This window comes from Cupressus sempervirens, chromosome 2 (assembly GCF_028749045.1).
Source record: "Cupressus sempervirens isolate cs-2001-9-10 chromosome 2, ASM2874904v1, whole genome shotgun sequence".
In the NCBI taxonomy this organism is placed as follows: domain Eukaryota; kingdom Viridiplantae; phylum Streptophyta; class Pinopsida; order Cupressales; family Cupressaceae; genus Cupressus; species Cupressus sempervirens.
The window spans coordinates 690,876,867-690,897,415 of NC_143119.1; the positions used below are offsets into that span (position 1 = coordinate 690,876,867).

Below are 20,549 nucleotides of genomic sequence, written 5' to 3' on the forward strand. Positions count from 1 at the left end.
CTTCTGCCTTCTTCTCTTTTTTAAACTGACTAATTTTTTAAGTAATTTGCATTGTGATTTTGAAATGAAGGTCAAAAAATATTTTCATTTAAAAATACAATCACTTAAATATGAATTATCACATTATTTCTCATTTGTTGCTTATTTTCTTCTCTTTGTTTTTTCCAATTTTATTTTAATAAATCATTCTTTTCAAAATGGCAACTCGAACCCAAGACCTCACAGCTAAGAGGCTCACAATTTACCACAGTGTTGTAGGCTTTTGCCTAAGATGACTATTTTTTGTTACTTACAACCTCCAATAATAATTATCTAACTTCTACCCAACATGTTGTAATTAATTATCTATCTAATACGAAATATTCTTAGACTTTATAATTTTTCAATTGTTGCAAATTTAGTTGTAATAATAATTTTGATTTCTTAAAAGTAATCAATTTATTCTTAAATAGAACTAACTAATTTAATAGCAACAATTTATTCATTATAATCTTAATTGCTAGATTAAATAAAGTTTCAATCAAAAGCTATTCCAAGTATTTATTTTTTGAGCATTATTTAAACCTCACTAAATAAATAAAATAACATTACTAACTAATAAATAATTTGTAATATCTAATAGTTCTATAATATAAATCCCTAAGCAATTAGATATAAATTTCTTATACAATTAAAAATTAATCTAAATTCCATATACTTAACACAATCTACCATTCATTTATTTTTTTAAATTATAAAATACATCGATACTGATTAATAATCCTTACCTAATTCAATACTATTCCTATAAATTTAATCACTTATTATACTTGTCATAAACAATATACTATTGTATTCACTTAAATAAAACTATAAAATCCCATAAAAGTAACTTCTCAAGAATCCTCAATATTTTATTGGCCAAATATCACTTAAAACAATATCTATTAAATGAACTATCTATATTCATTAAAAAAATTGTACTAACATCATCTTTAAAAGAACCAATATATTTAATTAAAAACTATAAATTATTTTTTAATGAATTTGTAACTATATCTATTCATCATATTATGATAATTTGTCTCCTAATTTAAATGTTTTTTAACTCGTCATACAGTAGACAACGGTAAAAATGTAATGCTGAATACTTTTACGAAAGATCTCCCATACACCATGTGCTAGAATTATCTAACAAAGTATATTTTTGAATTCTCTTTTTTTTAATTTCAACTTTATCTTTAATCATGTGCTCTCGTCTCCCTCAATTTTGCCAAAGCGGATGAGCACAGTTGAAGGTGGTGACCAACACCGACGCTGCTATTTAATCCGCATTCACAAAACATTGTTGCCACCATATACACCCAAAATGATTTTTTCGATGATGCCGACGTGGATTTTAGAGGCATGTGACTGCTCGGGAATTCAGAACTTACCACAAACGTCTCACCACCAGCATAATTTCACAGGTAAGACTTTACATTTGCCGATCAAAGTTTACTGTATAATAGCCTATCCGCTAATGATAATGAATAATAAAGTTTCAATGACTTGCTGACTCACAAGTACTCCAAAGATGAAAGAGCTTGGCAAAAACCCACTGATTTACGTGCACAAAACTCATCAAGTATCAGCACTTCAATGGGTAAAACTTGCCTAATATATCAACGCAGCATTCTGGGCTTAAAACCAAAGTTGTTTTTTCCACTCTTTCCTATCTTTTGCTGTTGTTATCTGCTCCTTTGACTGCTTTTGACTCTCATCTGATTATTTTTTAGCTAAGATAGAATTTGAAGATTTAACGTAAAAGTTATGACTAAGTTTTTGGAATAGAAAGTTTTTTTTTTGCTTCATTTTCTTTTAAGTTTTTACCATAGGAGTTCAATCTTTAATTTTTTGCTTCTTGTCCTATTTCCTCTTCTCAGAGTTGAGGTTTAATTTTTTCAAGTTAACTATCTCAGTTTTCTTTTAGCTAGGGTTTCCAACTTTGGAGACAGCATTGTCAGTAGCCCTAGTATTAGCTAGTCCAAAGACTCCACTTTGAAGAATGGTGCAACAAATTCAAAGCTAAGAAAGGTGATATAAAATTATTAACAATTTCAAGTAAGCGGAGACCTCAATCATCTTAACTATTACCTTACATGAACCTTTGACTGAGATGAGAACTTGTGAAAATAAATGGAACACAGAATTAACACAAGATAAAATCTCTCCCTGCTGGCTATGAGGAGAGAATAATTGAAAGGAGAAAGCAGTTGAGGCAGTTGCAGCTGTAATGAATAACCCCCCAATTCAGATATTATATTAGTAGTTTCTTGTCTTGGCTCATGAAATGAGGCTCTACTACTAGAGCAAGTTCTAGGCTTGTGGCAGTTTGCACATGTTCTTTGCTCCTCATAATGCTCCTTGTTGGCAACCTTTGCTCAAAAGCATTGGTTGGAACTAGAGAAAACAGCACAAAGCGAGTAGAAGCTAATGGAATTTCTTGGTATAACACAGCATGTCATTTCATGTTGTAAGGAACCCGCACTGTACATCAATGGTTAATGCATTAACTAGATTAGAAAAGGGTTCAAGTCACAATGGTTAAAGCAAGCCATTTTGAAGCCATGAGAAATACTAAGATGACGGTAGAATATCAAAAATAAATTTGGCACGTAATGCTGCAGTAATTTCCTAATGGGTAACATATGGCAAAAAACCACACAGTGATCATCTTTTTGGTTGCTTAATGTGGCCAACTGGTGTTCTTAAAGTCCCTAGATGCCTCCTACAAAGTGAAATAACTGTGTGCCATATGAAGGATGTGATCATAGAAGTGGATGTCAAGAAGCAATCCAAGTTGGAACAAACAGTGCAGCATCATAAGTAGAAGCAGGACAAACTTGCTAAGAGGAGGTTCCCTCCCGTTATTGGGGTCCCATGTGTCACCCATTGCACTGATCTCCTACTTAAGGGCATAGGATAAGTGGATAGTGAAAGCCACAGTTGATGGAGCAAGAAATATCACCGAAGTACATCTACAACCATCCTTAACTGAATGTAGATTGAGGTAGACAGTCCCTATAATATATTATGTTTGGATATATAGTCATCCCATAGCATTTTAGGATGATGTCCCTAAAATTCTAATTTCCCTTAAAATAATAAGGGGTTGCCTATAGTTCCACACACATTAGCAAATTACATAGATTCTATATGGAACATGCTCTACTATTCTTAGGGCCCCTACCATTTTAAGTTCATTAATTAAAACTACAAATATGCATTTAAAAAACCTAATTTTTATTTTATTTTATCTTTCTTAAAAGGTAAAGCTTCTTTAGCCAGATTTTTTTTATCAGGTTACAATTTTATAAGTGTATCAAGATACATATTTCTGTAATTTGTCTTCTTCTTGGAACATGAATAAAATATCAAAACTTATTAGTATGTTCTAGTACATAATTTTCCTATCGATGTTTGTCCATCCTAAATTGTTAACACAATTTTTCCATAACCAAATAATTTAATTCAGTTTTAGAAGTACTTGCTTTGTAATCCTAAAAAACGTTGGCAATGACAACCTCTCACTGTCAGTCTTAAAATTTGCACAGAAAGGGGTAAGTTCTCTATATCAGAGACAAATCCATAGATCCAAACCTATCTCAGGGAACCAATTCTTTGGCTCCCATACAGTGAATCAGAGGCTTCAAAATTTGCCACAACCTTTAGTATAAGGATTTCATCCTCGCATTTTGGGATGGAATTCCTAAATCCTCTTTTCCAAAACAAATAATTATGCAATACTTCTCTTAGGAATAATGTCCATCTAGTTTTTTTCTCTACTATAAAACGAAGGATCGAAGCCATCTTATATAATACTACATGGAAAGCATCAACAACATTTATTCCAAAAAAGTATCGAGATGAATTGTGCATTAAAGCATCACATTACCAACTAATAGGTTTAAGTCATGCAGGAAGAAATAATTGTTTAGCATCGTTTTGTCCATCTAATTCTTTTCTGCATAGTTTTGATTTTCCTTTGTTTTCTAAGATCTCTCCCCCTTTGTCAGGAATCTTAAAAATATTGGTTTTCATATCCAAAGAACATATAACAAGCCAATCCAATTTTACAGTTCTAATTCCTTCAACTTTATATAAATATCAGGTGACCATCTCACTTACTACTCATTCACACTATACAGATTCATTCTATTTCATTAACTCAATGCCATGAGGCTACTAGCTTAATAAGCCAATGTCTAGAAACAAATTATTTGGACAAGCTAACTTAATCTTACAAAAATGTAGGGAAACATCTTGGTTTCCCAATCACTTTATAATGGAAGGAAGGGACAATTTAATATTTATAAATATATTATGAATTAAAGTTTATTACCCATCTAAATACACAACCAACCTATTTAAATCATTATTTTGAAACTTTGTCTTTGTATTACAATAATAAATATGCATAATCAGGAAGCACATATATATATATTATGAATTAAAGTTTATTACCCATCTAAATACACAACCAACCTATTTAAATCATTATTTTGAAACTTTGTCTTTGTATTACAATAATAAATATGCATAATCACGAAGCACATATATATATATATATATATATATATATATATATATATATATATATATATGTAGCAATCAATGGTCTGTAGTTTAATGTTTTGGCTGCACATAGCAACACAAAGAAAAATTAGGCAAATCCAAAAATAAGCTTTTTTTTCCCAAAAGAAACAGAATTTGTAGGGGAAATTTTGATTTTCCAAAAATGTAAGAAAAGAAAAAAGAATACAAAAAATCAATGTGAGAATAAAAATCTAATGCTTCACCCCTGTGAGCATCACCTAGATCCAATGAGTGCTAAGTGTTCCATTTATTCTCATGAGAGATGGATTCATGTTGAATCACTACTCATGAAACATGGGTCATCGAGTTTGACTCAAAATCACACAGTTAAATCCTGATATTCATATCACAATAAAAATCTGCTGTTGTTTTAACTTTTTTTATATTTTGAAGGCATTTTAATAGAATAGGGATATAGAGAGCAAATAAAAACCTTAGCGAGCTGCCTCCTTACAATATGCAATATCAGCATCCAACACAACATGGAACAAAGGAAACAGATAACAATGGAATTTTCCAAAAATTAAACAAGCACAATATTTAAGGCTTGTTTGTAAGTCATTCTCATGATACAACATTCTAAAATATCAACAAGTATTTTCTAGAGTAAGAAAAACTGCCCAAGCCACAGGACCAGCCCTAATACATCCCTTAATCCCAGGGAAAAATATAAATGTCCTCCCAGCAACAGGACAGATAGTGGAAATCTAGGATTCTCTCTAGATGTCCCAAGTCCAAGGGCCTATGCTTTGGCTATTTAGGTCTTGTATATATTTTGCACTCAACAATGTAGAATGTTTAGTTATATATCTTCCCTTGGCAGCTAGAAATATCATTACACTAATTATCAGAATTTTTAAGAATACTAAAAAGCATAATTCCATACTTTCAGAAGAAATGGACTGGGGGACCAAGCACCCAAAATTGAGGAGGTCAGGGGTACATCAACTGGCAGTGCAAATGTATATATATATGTTTATGAACAGAGCTGTTTATAGGATCAGCACCCCTCATTGACCCTGGCGGAAATGCCCAAATTAAGCCCTTCAAGACCACACAGCTTTATGATGTACAAAATTTTTCATATTTGTATCACTTTGTTTTCAGCTTTTCTCCACTACTAAGTCCTTCCTAATTCTAAATAAATCTTTGTTATTCAGAGAGCTATCAGTGAAGCTGGAAAATCTGACCGCTCTAGATGGTGAGGGCTATGCAGTTCAGTACAAGAATATTGTTACTCTTGAATCATTTTATTTATTTTCTTTGTTCTAAGGAATAAATTTTACAATTTTAGATTCTTCTTAAAGCAGTTAGCAGCAACTCACAAACATTTACAAAAATGTGGAGACAATCGACATCCACCACCACCCTACCCTCACAGCTTCCTCTAATCTCTAGTAAGCTTAAGCCATCAGGGACAAACAAATTAATAAAAAATATTCGAGCAACAATGTCCTAATTTTAAGATAAGTGATTGTACATCCAAGTATACAAATAAAGAAGCTGTTTTAATAGTCCATTTCCACTCCAATACCATGTAAGCATTGTGAGAAAAAGATATGCAAACCCTAATGGTCATACTAATCAAGTAAACAAACCTTATTCACATTTGCCAAAAAACTTGTCCAAAGAAATGAATGTCAGCTCTTTGAGAGCAAATCTTGCAAGCAATTTGTAATGCTTTTTAGTTCTCTTGCTTTTGTTAGTCTAAGAGCTGAAGCCTCATAATTGATAATAGAACCCCAGGTTATATCTAAAAATAAAAAACCTTGTAACAGATTATCCATGCATTTTTCTCAACAATTAAGAATGTTTTCTTGAATGAGGATCTAGATGAGTGTCCAGAAAGGTACATCTGGCATGAAGATTGGCCATGTCCTTGTATGGAACTAAACATGCTACACAAGCCTACAGGGAATAAGGTAATGTGTTTGCAATGTTGTAATGACTTGCCCCCGAGATAAGTATCAGAAATAAGGTATTATTTTTTGTAATATTGTGATGGCTCGCCCATTAATTATGTTAAATAACACAATTAAGCATCTTTCACAATGTAAGTTATAACCATAGTTAAAAAACTCGGTTGTGGCAATATCTCGGCTAGCCCAAATTTTTTGAAAATCTTGGAATCGGCAAAAACTCAGAAAAAAAATCGGCAATAAATCAGCATTTTTATCGAACATTTGAAAATAAATAATTTCTTAAAATATGCTTTAAAATGCACACATACACACTAAACTTGTAGAACGCATAATGATTTGAGATATCTACCATATATTAATCAAAGTTATTAGTAATTTAGTATTATAGTAAATTTAAAATACAGTAAATTTGAATTACTACACAATGCATTATATAGTAATTGTTAAATTATATAGATGAATAATAAAATAGTACTAGAGGAAATTTAAAAATTAATACACACTCTATCTATGTATTTTTTATATTTAATTATTTACCAAAATAAAAAACATTTTGATTTTACTGTTACAAAATAAACTTAGTTTTAAACAAAAATTCTTAATAAAATATATTAAAGTTTTTAAAAATAAAATATATTGAAGTTTAAAAAATAATTTCCAAAATATTATTGAACATACTTGGAAAGTAGAAAAAAATCTCCCAATTTGCAAGCTACGAAATACTCCCCAATCCAAATCGATGCAGACAAATTTATTATATGATGACTCTATGATTCTTTCAAATCGTCCAATGCCAACTCGAATTTGAGTACCATCTGTGATTCTTTACGTTTAAAATGCAGACAAATGAGAATCAGGAGGCTAGGTCACTAATATTTTTTAGTTTTAACATAATACAAAACCTGAAATGGCCCGCTCGACAACTTTTGACAATATTTGCTGGCAATTTTTTGCTTTTACCACGATACATTACAAAACAGGCGCCGTGATTTTATTCAATATCTCGTTGACGATTAATGGTGCAATATAATCGGCCAGGTTTGTGCTCTGCGAAATTTCGCGAGCTTAGCGATATTTCGCTGAAATTTTAAACTATGGTTATAACCATTAACAATGCAACTTACTATTTCTTTTATTGCCATACACATGCATTTCTTTGTTTTCCAATTTCACCCATTTTTTTTTCCTTACAATGAAACATGTAGAATTCACAAGACTTTTATCTGTTGAATTGGAATTATGTAACATTATTGAATGCTGTGTACTAGACTTCATACTTAAGGTATTAAGTAATGAAAATTTTCATCAAAAAACATCAAAGCTGCTCCATCCAAATGTGCGAAACTATCTATGTGCAGGAAGAGGTACTGAGAAATTCCTAGCATTTGATTTTGTGACTTAAAGAAAATCATGCTCCATTGCATTTGTTGCTTCACTTTCAACAATGATGCAATACAAAGATATCATATGATCATAGCAGCTTTATTTACTTCAACTATTAATTAATGGAAACAATCATTTTACTATCCTTATAAACAAGTGCAGTAATTCATTAACCAGGTTTTGACATAGTGTGATGGTTAAATTTTGGTGGTGTGGTTCTTGTCGCCAAGGTTTGAACTCTGATGAGGTGTTACTGTTGAGTGATTATGTCAAGGATAAGGTCTCCCATTTGTGACCTCACCGGTTCATACCTCCAAGTCAAAAGAGTTTACCTTTTAGAAAAGCGAAGTAATTTTTTCAACAAATCAAACCATTCTAGGGATTACAAATCGAAACACTTTAGAAAGCTATAGAATCCATGGTACCTCCTATGTGGTCAAAAGTTGTATTAATTGCTGCAAGCCATTTTTCTCTTTCAGCATTTGCTCGTTCTAAGAGCATCCTTTTATTTACATCCTCAGCTAGTTTTGCTTCATGAGCTCTTCCTTCTGCTTCAGCCATAGCCTTAACCCTGATAGTTTCCCTCTCTATTTCTGCACGTGCTTTTTCTGTCTGACGCCGCTGTGCTTGTATTTGCTCTTCCGTTGCACGCCTGGCCTGTTCTTGACGTGTTGATGATTCTTCTTGCATCTTTACTAACTCTTGATTTCGCATTCTTTGCGCTTCATGTTCAGCCTACATGTGATGCATAAAGTTATTCAACATTGTAATCAAGACATACCAGAGAGTACACAAGAAAAAAAAATTACCTGCATTCTCTTTCTAGCCAGCTCATCCTCATAACGAGCCATCTGTGCCTTTGTCTGTGCTTGTTGTTGGGCTAATTTCTTTTGTTCATCATAAATCACCCGTTGCCGCTCCTGTTAGACATAAACCAGAAAGATCAAGAATGTCCTGTTTTGTATCTCAAGAATGACTTGTATGAAATAGCAAATATTTTTTCAAATAAATTATGATTAATTGGCAATACAAATAATCTGGTGACCACTGAGGACTGCAAACCCTTTTTGCTCCATCACTCTGTTAAAAAATGATGTTACTGTTTTTATTTTTTTGAGAGATTGTGATTTAAAGTCAACAATATGGAGGCAAGAACAACACAGCTAAAAGTAATATCAGCACTTGAGAGCATACTGCTAAATGAAAATAAGAGGAAATGATGGTGTTAACAACCAGCAAAAATGCTTCAGTATTAATTGTGTATACCTTGAGTAAGTCATAATTGATTTTCAGTCAGTTACATTATTTTAGTTAATACTGTTTGTATTTGCCATTGCTTTTTAAATTAAAACATTATTATTCCATTTGCAAGAGAAAAAAGTTAAAAACAGCTAAAATGGTATATTATTTGTAAATTATCTTTTAGTTGTTAAAGCAGACAATGTTCTTGGGTGGATATGGGTTTGTGCATAGGCTTATCGATAAGAATTATTTTGCTCAGCTCAACACAATAGCGCTCCTAGAGGCTTTCTTCAAACTACTTGCCACTCGGGGATTTTAAGAACACCCAATCTTTTACACCAAATTTTTGCCTTCCTCTCACTGTAAGTTTGTCAGACAATTTGCAGGCCAGCTGTTGACTGAGTTTTCTGAGTTTGTTTGATTCTGAGTTAATAGTCTAGACTCTAAAGACAGATATGGCATTTATAAAAGATACTCGAAATGCAGACTTACAGCAGCAATACTGTGAAACGTATAGGTGCTGCCTATTCTAAAACATTTGATTTTGAGATACATTAACAACGAGGTACAATATTAATCTCAACCAATAGTTCTAAAATGCACTAACAGTAGCTCAGTACAACGATTTTATCAATAAAATACAGCCACTCCAATGGGTTTGTATACTACATACCAGGCTGCTGCTACAGACTTGATATCATCTAGTAGTTTCGTGAACAGCATATATTAGACCCTTCTTGACGCCTCCTAGATGGATTCAACCCTATATGACACTCTCCTGGGCAAGTTTGGCTATCTTTAGATGCATAAAACCTGGTACAGACCTTTTGCTATCAACTGCAGACTTGGACAACACTCCAGCAGTTTCTATAATGTATTATGGATGACTTCAGTCCTGAACATCTCTGTTCTGATGTCTTTCTTCGGAAGGATGACAACTGTAGAATTCCTCCAAACATATACAACCCTATCTTGGATACCTCTCGATCTGTACAGCCCCAACAATTCTTTCATTCTGATGTAAATGAGATTCCAAAGTAGTTTATTCACAGCCCAGAGATCTCAAACATGACCGTCAAAAATCAAACCACCTCCCCATTGCACTGAGTGACTCTATCTAGGCCATAAAATTGCGGCTTAAGTTTCTCAATGACACTCTTTTCAACAAAGATTTTCTTAAGGCTGGAGTCTCCAATAAACCATATCGCCAATCTCAAAATTCCACTCAGCCCTGTGTTGATCAGCATATAACTTCTGCTGGTTTTGCATCTGCTGGATGTTCTCCTTGAGTACCTTTAAGATGTCCTGACTCTCCTGCAACAAATCTTTGGTCTTAGACACCCTGCTGTCCCCAAAGAGTACGTCAATTTAAATTGGGGTTTCATACCCATACAATGCCATAACAGGAGTCATCCTGATAGTCATGTAGTAAGCGGTATTGTAGCAATACTCACCCAATTGTTACCATCCGATCCAAGCCTTTTGCTGCCCTGACACATAATTATGCAGATAACTCTTTATCCATTTATTTACCCTCTTTGTCTCACCATCAGTCTGCGGATGTTAGTTTGTGCTAGGGGTGAGCTTCATCCCACTAGATTTGAAAAGCTCTTCCCAAAATAAACTCAGGAACTTTTGCACCTGTCAGTATATGCTCAGGCAACACATGAAGCCTGAATAGCTCTATGAAGACCAAGTCAGCCACTTCGGCTGCTGCTTAGGTAGCTGTAATAGCAATGAAATGTGCAAATTTTGTTAATCTGTCAACCACCACATAGATACAGTCCTTACCCTGTACCCTAGGCAATCTTATAATGAAGTCCATCGACATACATTCTCACTCTTGATCTAGAATTGGTAGAATCAAAGCAAACCAGCTGAAATGTATGCTGCTTCTTATTCTGTTGGCATACTAGGCACTCTCTAACATACTCAGGACTTCATTCATGAGTCCTTTCCAAGTGAACCTCTCCTAGTGACCAGCCATTTACCATGTATATGTCATTTCAAGTTATGCCCTCAATCAAATCTGTTACTCACCAATCCTTGGCATACTCTACTACGATCATCTCTCTCCAATCAGCTGATATCTCTATCAAAGAGCATGTGTGGTCTCTGTGAGAGTGCATCTACAAGCACATTCTTCTTTTCTTTGACATACTCAATGTCAAAGTCATATATGCTTGTAGTTTAGTGATCCGTTTTTGCTATGTGTCATTAAGATATCTCTGTCTCATGAAGAGTTTAATACTATTATGATTTGTCTTAATCACAAATCTGCCCCACACCAAATAAGACCTAAACTTGGCCAGCATATGGGTTAGTAAACAGATTTGTCCTTCGAAAAGAAATACACAGTATGACTCAAAACACCAAAACCGAAGAACAAAAGCTACTAGCAGTTGGATGAGTTATCATTTATTGATAACTCCCCTCTAAATTGAGAGGTACAGCTCCCTCGTTGAGAGATTTGATGAATTAAACATCTAGATATACCTTTAACCCTATGTTACCCGAGGACGCATTTCCAGTCCTAAGCCTTGAGTTTCGAACATTTTGGGGACTTAAGGACGGCCGAAAACATTTCCAAGCCGTCCCCACCCAAGCAAGAAAATCGGAAACCTGTCCCCGAAGTACGGTCAACGCATTTCCAGAGGGTGTTGACCGTTCCGGGGACTCCGTAGCCATTTCCCATCCATCCTGGGGACTACTTGAAGTTTCCGATTTAAAAATTAAATTCAACTTTAAAAAAAAATTAATAAATGGTGCTTTTCTGCCCAGACATTGGCCCCACATTAAAATAACAAAATATGTTAATATAACCCATGTTGAAAGATTTTTTTTTGGAAACCGTTATAAACTTAGCATCCAACTATGACTGAAAATTAAAACTTCAACTTTTATTTAACAAATCTGACCTGAAAATGATCGTAATCTATTTGATATTCATATTGCAGACTTGGAAATGATTGCTGCTGGGTTGAGGAATACTCAAATTGTTTTCACTTTTGATAATGCTCTAATAGCAGCAATAATTGCCCAGAAATAAATTGTTGCAGCTAATTACTACCCAAACAAGATGGTTGCTATCCGTCTAGGAAGATTTGGCACAACAAATTCAATTTCCTCCAAAACCCACAAGAAAGGGCTCTAAAGTCTAATCTATGGCAGATTGATTCTCTCATTTGATGTCATCCTATGTTCCAATTCTTAAACAATGATTCAATTTGATGCTATATTCTATGCTGATTTGATGAATGAAATTGATAATTTTAAACTATGTTGCTATGATGAATGTGACAATGTTATGGAATTCTAAAATTCATGAATATATATATATATATAGCCGTCTCCTATTTCAGCGGAAAAAAAAACCGTCTCCAAAAGCCGTTTCCTCGTCCCCCCGTCCCAGAAACTCGAGGTAACATAGCTTTAACCAAAAGGCACTAAGGCATGCTAACAATCACCTATAACCATAGACTAAGTGTGATTGTCAGATTTACAACCTAAAGCAAGAGGACAACCAGATAACCATAAGATCACCTATTCAACCCTCCGCACTACAGAAGAAACAAGGTGAGTTAAACATATTATTCTGCAAAATGTGAATATGTGAACCATAGGATTACATACAACACATGTTTGGTACAATAAGGAGGATTATATTTAGAAATGTGAAGAAGAGAACCTCATGACTACTCTTAATCAAGAAAATCAAACATGGAGCCCACATGACCTATGATATAAATTCATTCCTATTTCTAAATATAACAAAACAGCCACAAGACTATTATGTGTCCTGCCTTTACAATCAAGAATGCAGAAAACATAAAATAAACTCTTCTATATTCCCCTGTTACAATCAAAAAAGTATTCTCCCCCCTTGGAAGCCTCAAGGCTTGCCGGAAAAAGAAGAACCCTGACCTTGCCTCCTAACACCTATTTATTTTCCACTTCTAATGACAAGCTCATTTTTAAGTTATAAAAACCGATTCATGGTTTTTACTCACTTCAATACTTTAATTAATTTCCCTATCCCCACATTATTTCTTCCACCAAATATTAAATTCCACAAATATATAATTCCATCTCTTTTCATGTATTTTTAGGGGTATGGTAAATATGAAACATATGAGATTAGGTGTCAACCTCCCTTTGTTTCATCGATTCTCCTGCATATCAAGAATCTAGGTGTCATCCTTTTAGATGGTGTTGGCAGTCTTGGATACATGTGTTTATCTATGAGGAACTCAACATGATCTTATGTGAAATGCTCCTATGATATTAGTGATTGTGGGCCCACGCTCTGTCATAGGTCTCAAATTCCCAAAGCACCAAACAGCAAAACAATGTCTCTCAATTATATGAAAATTTGGCTTAAGAACTTACTACACACTCCAAGTCTTCTTCTATATATCTGCACCCCTCGCAAGTATTAATACATATTAGCTGGGTATATGATGCGTGACCTCTTAGTGTGCTCACTTTTGCAACTCAGAAGCCATTCATGGGCTATGATGTTCAACCACCAAATACATCGGGCCGCCTGAGAATTTGACATAAAGCTTCCTATTTAATTTGGTGTTAGCAAAGATATTTATTTTTGTCAAACACATGAAACGTGGACACGTTCAAGGAGTGTATCCGGCAACTCAAGACTCTTGGCATCCTCCTACGTATGCTACCCAAAACTTCTCAACAGAGCTATTGCATACAGGACATCTTGTCAAACACTTTGCGGTCAATCTTTGTGATTCATGAAGGGCCTTGCCTCTGAAGTTGAATGTCATCTGGTGAATGCCTTCTAACATGGTTATTGTCATTGGAGAGTTTTAAGTTTCGCATATGCCTGAAAATGGACATCATCTCTACTTTCTAATCCAAGTTTCTCCTCTTACATCCCGACTTAGCACGCGTGGCAACACATACAACATTACCATGATCCTTTTCCTTTGCAGTGAAAGCATTCTATCAAATAACTTGATGTTGGCACTACTTCAATACTAAATTCATGCTCTTTTTGATAATTATTTAAACTCAATCCATTGTGTCTGCATTTATCCTAATGCATGATTGGAGTGATATGGATCAACATCACTAATTTGCAGAGGAAGACAACTTTGTTATGTCCCGATCAATCTTGATGGTTATTAGTATTTCACTGATAGTTGGCATGATTCATGACGCTCCATAGGAGGCACAAGACATGGATTTGAAGCCAATAAATACATGTCTAATTCAAAGCTTGACTTGTCTAAAAATCATCACATATATGCTCAAACCTAGACCTCAAATATATTTGTATGTTTCACCTATTAACATAAGGCTCAATGGCATGGAGAGTGATATGCTTGGACTCAAGCATGTCATCAAATTCTTTGCATGCATTCTTTGATCACCATGATGCAATGTTGCTCAAACATATATTGTGCCCTCCTCAATGACTTGATCAAAAGATAGTGGTTGGTCTCGATACGATGTCATGAACTCCGTGTTATCTTAACCTCATTGAATCTTTAGACACAACTTCCACGATGTTATATGTCACCGAAGGTTCTTCAAGCATGGGCTGAGGTGTTGAACATGATGAAAATTTTTTGGATCAATCTTGGTTGTAGGAGGTGAAATATAATGAACAACTTCAAAATAGGATAAGATCAACCTCTTCATATCAAGACATTTGGAACTCAACACTACCTTGTCGATGTTCATTTTGAACTTTATGTCGAGCTTTATAGACAGTCATGTTATTATTAACATCATATCACTTTCTAGCTTAAATGACTTAGCCATACCAATGCACACAATAAGTATGATATTACTTGCATTGTAGCATTGTATTTTCACCCCAAAGTGATTATCAATAGCAAAGAAATTCTCAAATGTATGTTGAATGAAACCATCAATGACAGGGCTTCTTTATCTAGACTTCATGCAATCCATCTTCATAGATGTGAACATTAATCTTTCTGGTAATAAGTGAAATGAGACTCTAAATTTAGGCTTACTATATTAGTATCCTTCAATTTGAATGCATTCTTTGATACCTAGTCACAAGTGAGATGCCTTTCCGATTATTCAAAAGTGGTGAGTAAAAGTAAACTTGAATTTTGGAACTGAACCACTGATCTGAATCTAGACATCCGAACTAAGCTTTGAACCCAGTTTTGAACTTCGAACCTGAAACTTGAATCATGCATTTGAACCTTTGGACTTGGAATTTGGACCACTGAATTTGCATTTTGAATCACTGAATTTGCATTTTGGATCACTAAATTTGAACTGCAGTAATATGCCAAAACTTGAACCCTAAACTTGAACCTTATATATTTCAACTGCATTTCAAGCTTTGAACATTGAAACATGAGACAAAACTCTGAACTTGGCCTGAAACCAACTTTGGATCTTGACTCTTTTGAATTTGCGGACCTTGAACTTGAACTTTGAACTTTGAGATTTGTTGATGTGTGTTTTATGACTCACGAAACAGTAGAACAAAATACCGAAATATCTTATCCTCTCTTGAATAAAGTCTTGTGTATGCTAAGATTGCTAGAAGATCATACAATGACTTCAAGGTTCCTTTAATGCCAGGTCTTGACTGTGGATAAGATCGGTGGTTGATGTGATTTGCTGATGATCACAAGGGGCCTTACATGTTTATACAGATTCATTTCAAGCCATACTGGATGTGGGAGTTATCTTAAGGTTTTGCAATGAAGTACTTTTTGGAGTTTTCACAATTTATGCAGAAATTCAATAAGACAGGGTTCAGGAATTCTATTCTAATCCTAAGGGTAGTGATAACAACAAATAGTACTCTAGTGGACAAATTCCTCAATTTACCAAATTCCGCTTCGCCAAGTTATACTACAACTACGCGTGAATTGATGCAATCTTCAAGGGTTATGCCAGAGATTTTCATATCACCGCATACACCATCATAAAGAACAATGTATACAAATGGTAGAAGTTGAGCATATGCATGAAAGGGGTTCAAGCTAACTTTACACGAGTTAGAATCACTAAAACGTCAAAAGTATGAACCAAAGGAACTCATCAATACACCATCATATTCTTCATTGTAATCACCACACATTCTTCATTGTAATCACCACACATTCTTCATTGTAATCACCACACATTGACTATGCTAAACTTAATCTAATTGAAGAAATTTAAGAGAACAAGCAAGCACTAAGACACATCAAGTATTCACCAAACTCCAATGAAAACTTTATTATCTTAGTAGCTCATAGCAACAATCTCATAAAAAATCCCCTTTACAAATGAGAAATGAGGCCTTTATATAGGTCCTCAATTACAATAGGTGGCCTAGATGATCATAATAACCGATGGCCAAGATTGTGCCACATCAACCCTAATTAGGGTTAGGGCAAAGGAAAGGAATCTACATTAATGCAACAAGGAATCCATTACTGTAGTGGGTAATAAATGCCCACTATGCATGCTCGTTTAGGAAGGAGTGTGGTGCAATAAATATCCACCATGCATGTCCATTACTCAATAAATGCTCAGTCTTCCTTGAACAAATTATTCTTGATTTCATTCTCTGAATGCATAGAAGTTTGACTTGGAGACCTCAGTTCGTCATCAAAGATAACTGGATGCCATGAAATGATGATGGAGGCCATGTAAGCTCGAGTCTTTTCCAATTGCATCATTTTAACTAAGATCCAACTTTGACTGACTTTTCTGAAAATCTCTCTTCAAACATTCTCGTCTTCCATGTACTTGCTTGGAAATTTATCTCCCTAAAATGGATTGGAATCCCTTGCTGATGATTATGTTACTCTAGAATTTCTTCATATTGAACTTCCTTCGCCATGTTCTTGGATTTTTGGATTTGAACTTTGATCTTTGAACCTTGAATGTCTGGGACCGAATCACTTAGTACTTTGATCTTGGTACTAGAATTTTGGATTTGAGCGTCTTTCTTGAATTTCTAGAACTAGAGCTTTCTCCTCCTTTTTCTTCAAATGCTTTCAATTCACTGTTATGCCTTTTCTTACATTTTGAAGAATTCCCCCTTTTTTAATCATCATCAATCATTTTTCTAGTCTTGGGTACACACTTGAAGAGGGTGAAATTCAAGCTCTGGAGGAGAAATTTCCAGCACTTAATCCTTTTTCATTTTTCCATGAAGGAGAAAGCTTCCAACACTTAGCCATTTTTGCTTCCATGATTTCTAATTCTCTTGCACGTGGAAATTTTGAGTGGTCATGGATTTTGTCCATGATGGAAGAATTCCGCAACAACCATTTTTCTCCAAGGTGGGATTTTTTGAGTGATCGTGGATTTTGTCCATGATGGAAGAATTCCATGACAACCATTTTTCCTATTATTTTCATGCCTTTCTACTTTTGGAATGGGTGATTCCAAACTTAACCATTTTTTTCTTGATTGACTGTCGTGCTTGCTCATTCTTTTGGATATAGACACATGTACCCTTTTGGCTCTTTATCAACCATAGCTCACTTGTTGCAGAAATAGACCTGCCAAAAATAGACATTCTAAAAATAGTAAGTTGTCCCAAAGTCAAAATAAGGCCAATCTGAGAGGCAGTGAAATTTACTAAAATTAGACTTTCTAAAAATAGTAAGTTGTCCCAAAGTCAAAATAAGGCTAATCTGAGAGGCAGTGAAATTTACTAAAAATAGACTTTCTAAAAATAGTAAGTTGTCCCAAAGTCAAAATAAGGTCAATCCGAAAGGTAGTGAAATTTACTAAAAATAGACTTTCTAAAAATAGTAAGTGAAGACATTCAATTCTCAAACAAGCAAATAATTTCCATTCTCAGAGCCACATGCACAACACTTTCCAGATCTGGCCAATTTTACCAATTCTCATTTGAAAGAGGGAACTTTAGAAGATTGAGCCCAATACTACCAAGAACTAAAGCCAAAAGGACAAGACCAAGAGACAAAAAGGGGGCCCCCCATTTGCAATGGGGCGATGGTGTGAAAAGCCCACAACAAGATTCAAGTTCAAGTTCAAGATGATCCTGGACCACTGCTTCTTCACAAGATCAAACTTTTTCGAAGGCATCATTAGTAACAAAAACCAATAAGAAACTTAAACAATTTCAGAATCTTTTCCTGTCAAGCTGATTTTTCAAGTTTAAAAACTGGGGTGCTAAAAAGATGCTTACAATATGCATGATGACCAACATCTCCCTATCATAAATAGAATAACTCTTCTCCACTCCTCTTAGTTTCATGCTCTCAAAGGCTATGGGGTGTTTCTACTACATCAACACAACACCAATCCCATCTCTTGAAATAACAAACTACAACTCAAATAGTTTGGTGACGTCTAGAAAAGATGACACTGGACAAGATGACATCACCTTCTTAAAATGCTCAAAAGATTGTTTTGCTACATCAAATTCTTAAGGGCTCCCTTTCTGGTGAGATTTGTCAAGAGATTTGTTTGTGAAAACCCCTTCATCCTCTTCTGGAATTGGCACAAGCCAAGGCACCACTTTAGCTATGAGAGGCTAGTCGGTGTTGGCCATTCAATGACGGCTCTAATCTTTTATGGGTTTGCTCTCACCCTATCAGCATTGATAATATCCCAAGATATAAAAGCTTAGTATGCCAAACTCACACTTTAAGTCCTTAGCAAACAATGACTCTCTCTCCAAGATGCTCAAAACCTCCTCAAGTGTTGCAAGAGCTCATTCCAGGTCATATTGAATGTCAGGATGTCATAAAAGAAGACTACACTTTTTTTTCAGTTGCCTCCTAAATACCCAATAGTGGCAAGGAAATTAGTAAGCTCAAAAGGCATTACCAACTTAAAATGGTTGCAATGACACTTGAATGATGTCTATTCTCAATATCCTCGACCCTCATCCTAATCTGGAGATAACATGACCTTAAACCTATCTCAATAAAGTAGCAAGCTCCATGTAACTCATCTCTCAATTCATTTATCCTGGGTATGGGGTATCTATTCTTAATTGTATTTTTTGTTCAGACTTCAAAGCTCTATAATCAATACACATTCACATAGTCCCATCTATTTTCTTCACCAATACCATTGTTGATGCCAGCAAGCTCTTGCTATGTCTAACGTGACCCATCCTCAATAACTCCATTGCCTTCTTGATCTCATCCTTGTATTTCTCTTCATGGTGGAGGAAGTGGTTAAAACTTATTTTGCACCCTCCTTTAGTTCTATCACATGCTCAATACCTCTCTTAGGTGGGATTCCATGTGGAATGTTATCAAACAACTTACTATGTATGGATATGACCTCCTGAACATCCAGGTGATAACTCTAAATATATTGTTCTTGAACAGTAGACATAATATGGGACTTTGTTGCCCACTCAAACTCATTGTGTATGAACAATCGCTCCATCCTCTTAAGTGAGACCACTTGAATTCACTATCTAATAAGCCCCTAAGTACCACTTTCCTACCCTGATGTTCAAACTACATCTCCAATTTCTCCAAATTAGAAGTGAACTAAACTAGTAACTTCATCTAGGTCATATCGAGAATAAAATCATAATCTACCATATCCACTCCATAAAAATTGTCTAATATGTCATAGTCACCCATCCAAATGTGAAAATTCGTAATTTTGTGAGTACTATGTGTCATAGTCACCCATCCAGATGTGAAAATTGGTAAATTTGTGAGTACTTTGTAGCTTATGCCCACTACCACAATGAATTTGAAGCCCTCGTGCAACTCTCTCAAAAGACATTTCTTCTTAACTAGACTCCGCGAAATGAAATTATGAGTAGCCCATGTGTCAACCAATGTAACAAACAACGTGTTTCCCCTGTATCATAATCCTCACCTTAAAAGTTATTGTTTGCTCAGTATGAGTAAGTCATGCAATAATTTTTCTTACCTCTTGATTCCTCTCCTATTGTGTTTTCCTCATCACTACCCTTATAATCAAATTGTTATTTTGCAAAACCTAGTTTTGACTCCTTAGCTGAAAAGTACTCAATTGCGTTTCTTTCACTTTGACTGAACACTTGTGTGAAGGGTCTCAAGGCTCTTTGCAGTGTGATGAGTCTCAACTCTCAAGGCTCTTTGCAATGGAAACATAGTTTCCTCCTCCTAAGATCATTTAACTACTTGTCCAAAAGGTTTGAATCTTTCTTTTGTTGATAAGGATCTTTCTAGAAATGTTTCCTAACATTCTCCTTTTTTGATGGAAAACACTTTGAATGAAATTTATCCTTAGATGACAAAGGTTCCATATCCCTTGCCTTTTCTTCCTGCAATGTTAAAGGTTCCATATCCATATCCATATCCCTCCATCCATCCCTTTAGTGGCTTTGCCAAGCCATTCATAAACAAAACCAATAAACTCATCTGTGAAATATATGTGACCAAA

General features: G+C 34.8%; 1 protein-coding gene across 1 annotated transcript in view; it reads right to left on the reverse strand.

The window, feature by feature from the left end:
• Window positions 1-20,549, reverse strand: part of LOC149575265 (uncharacterized) — a 90,774-nt gene that overhangs the window by 61,937 nt on the left and 8,288 nt on the right. Inside the window, exons 3-4 of the mRNA XM_089815053.1 lie at window positions 8,732-8,842; window positions 8,348-8,657 (exon numbers count right to left, since the gene is read on the reverse strand). Of these exons, the coding sequence (XP_089671179.1) occupies window positions 8,348-8,657; window positions 8,732-8,842 (421 nt within the window). The remainder of the gene's footprint in view (window positions 1-8,347; window positions 8,658-8,731; window positions 8,843-20,549) is intronic.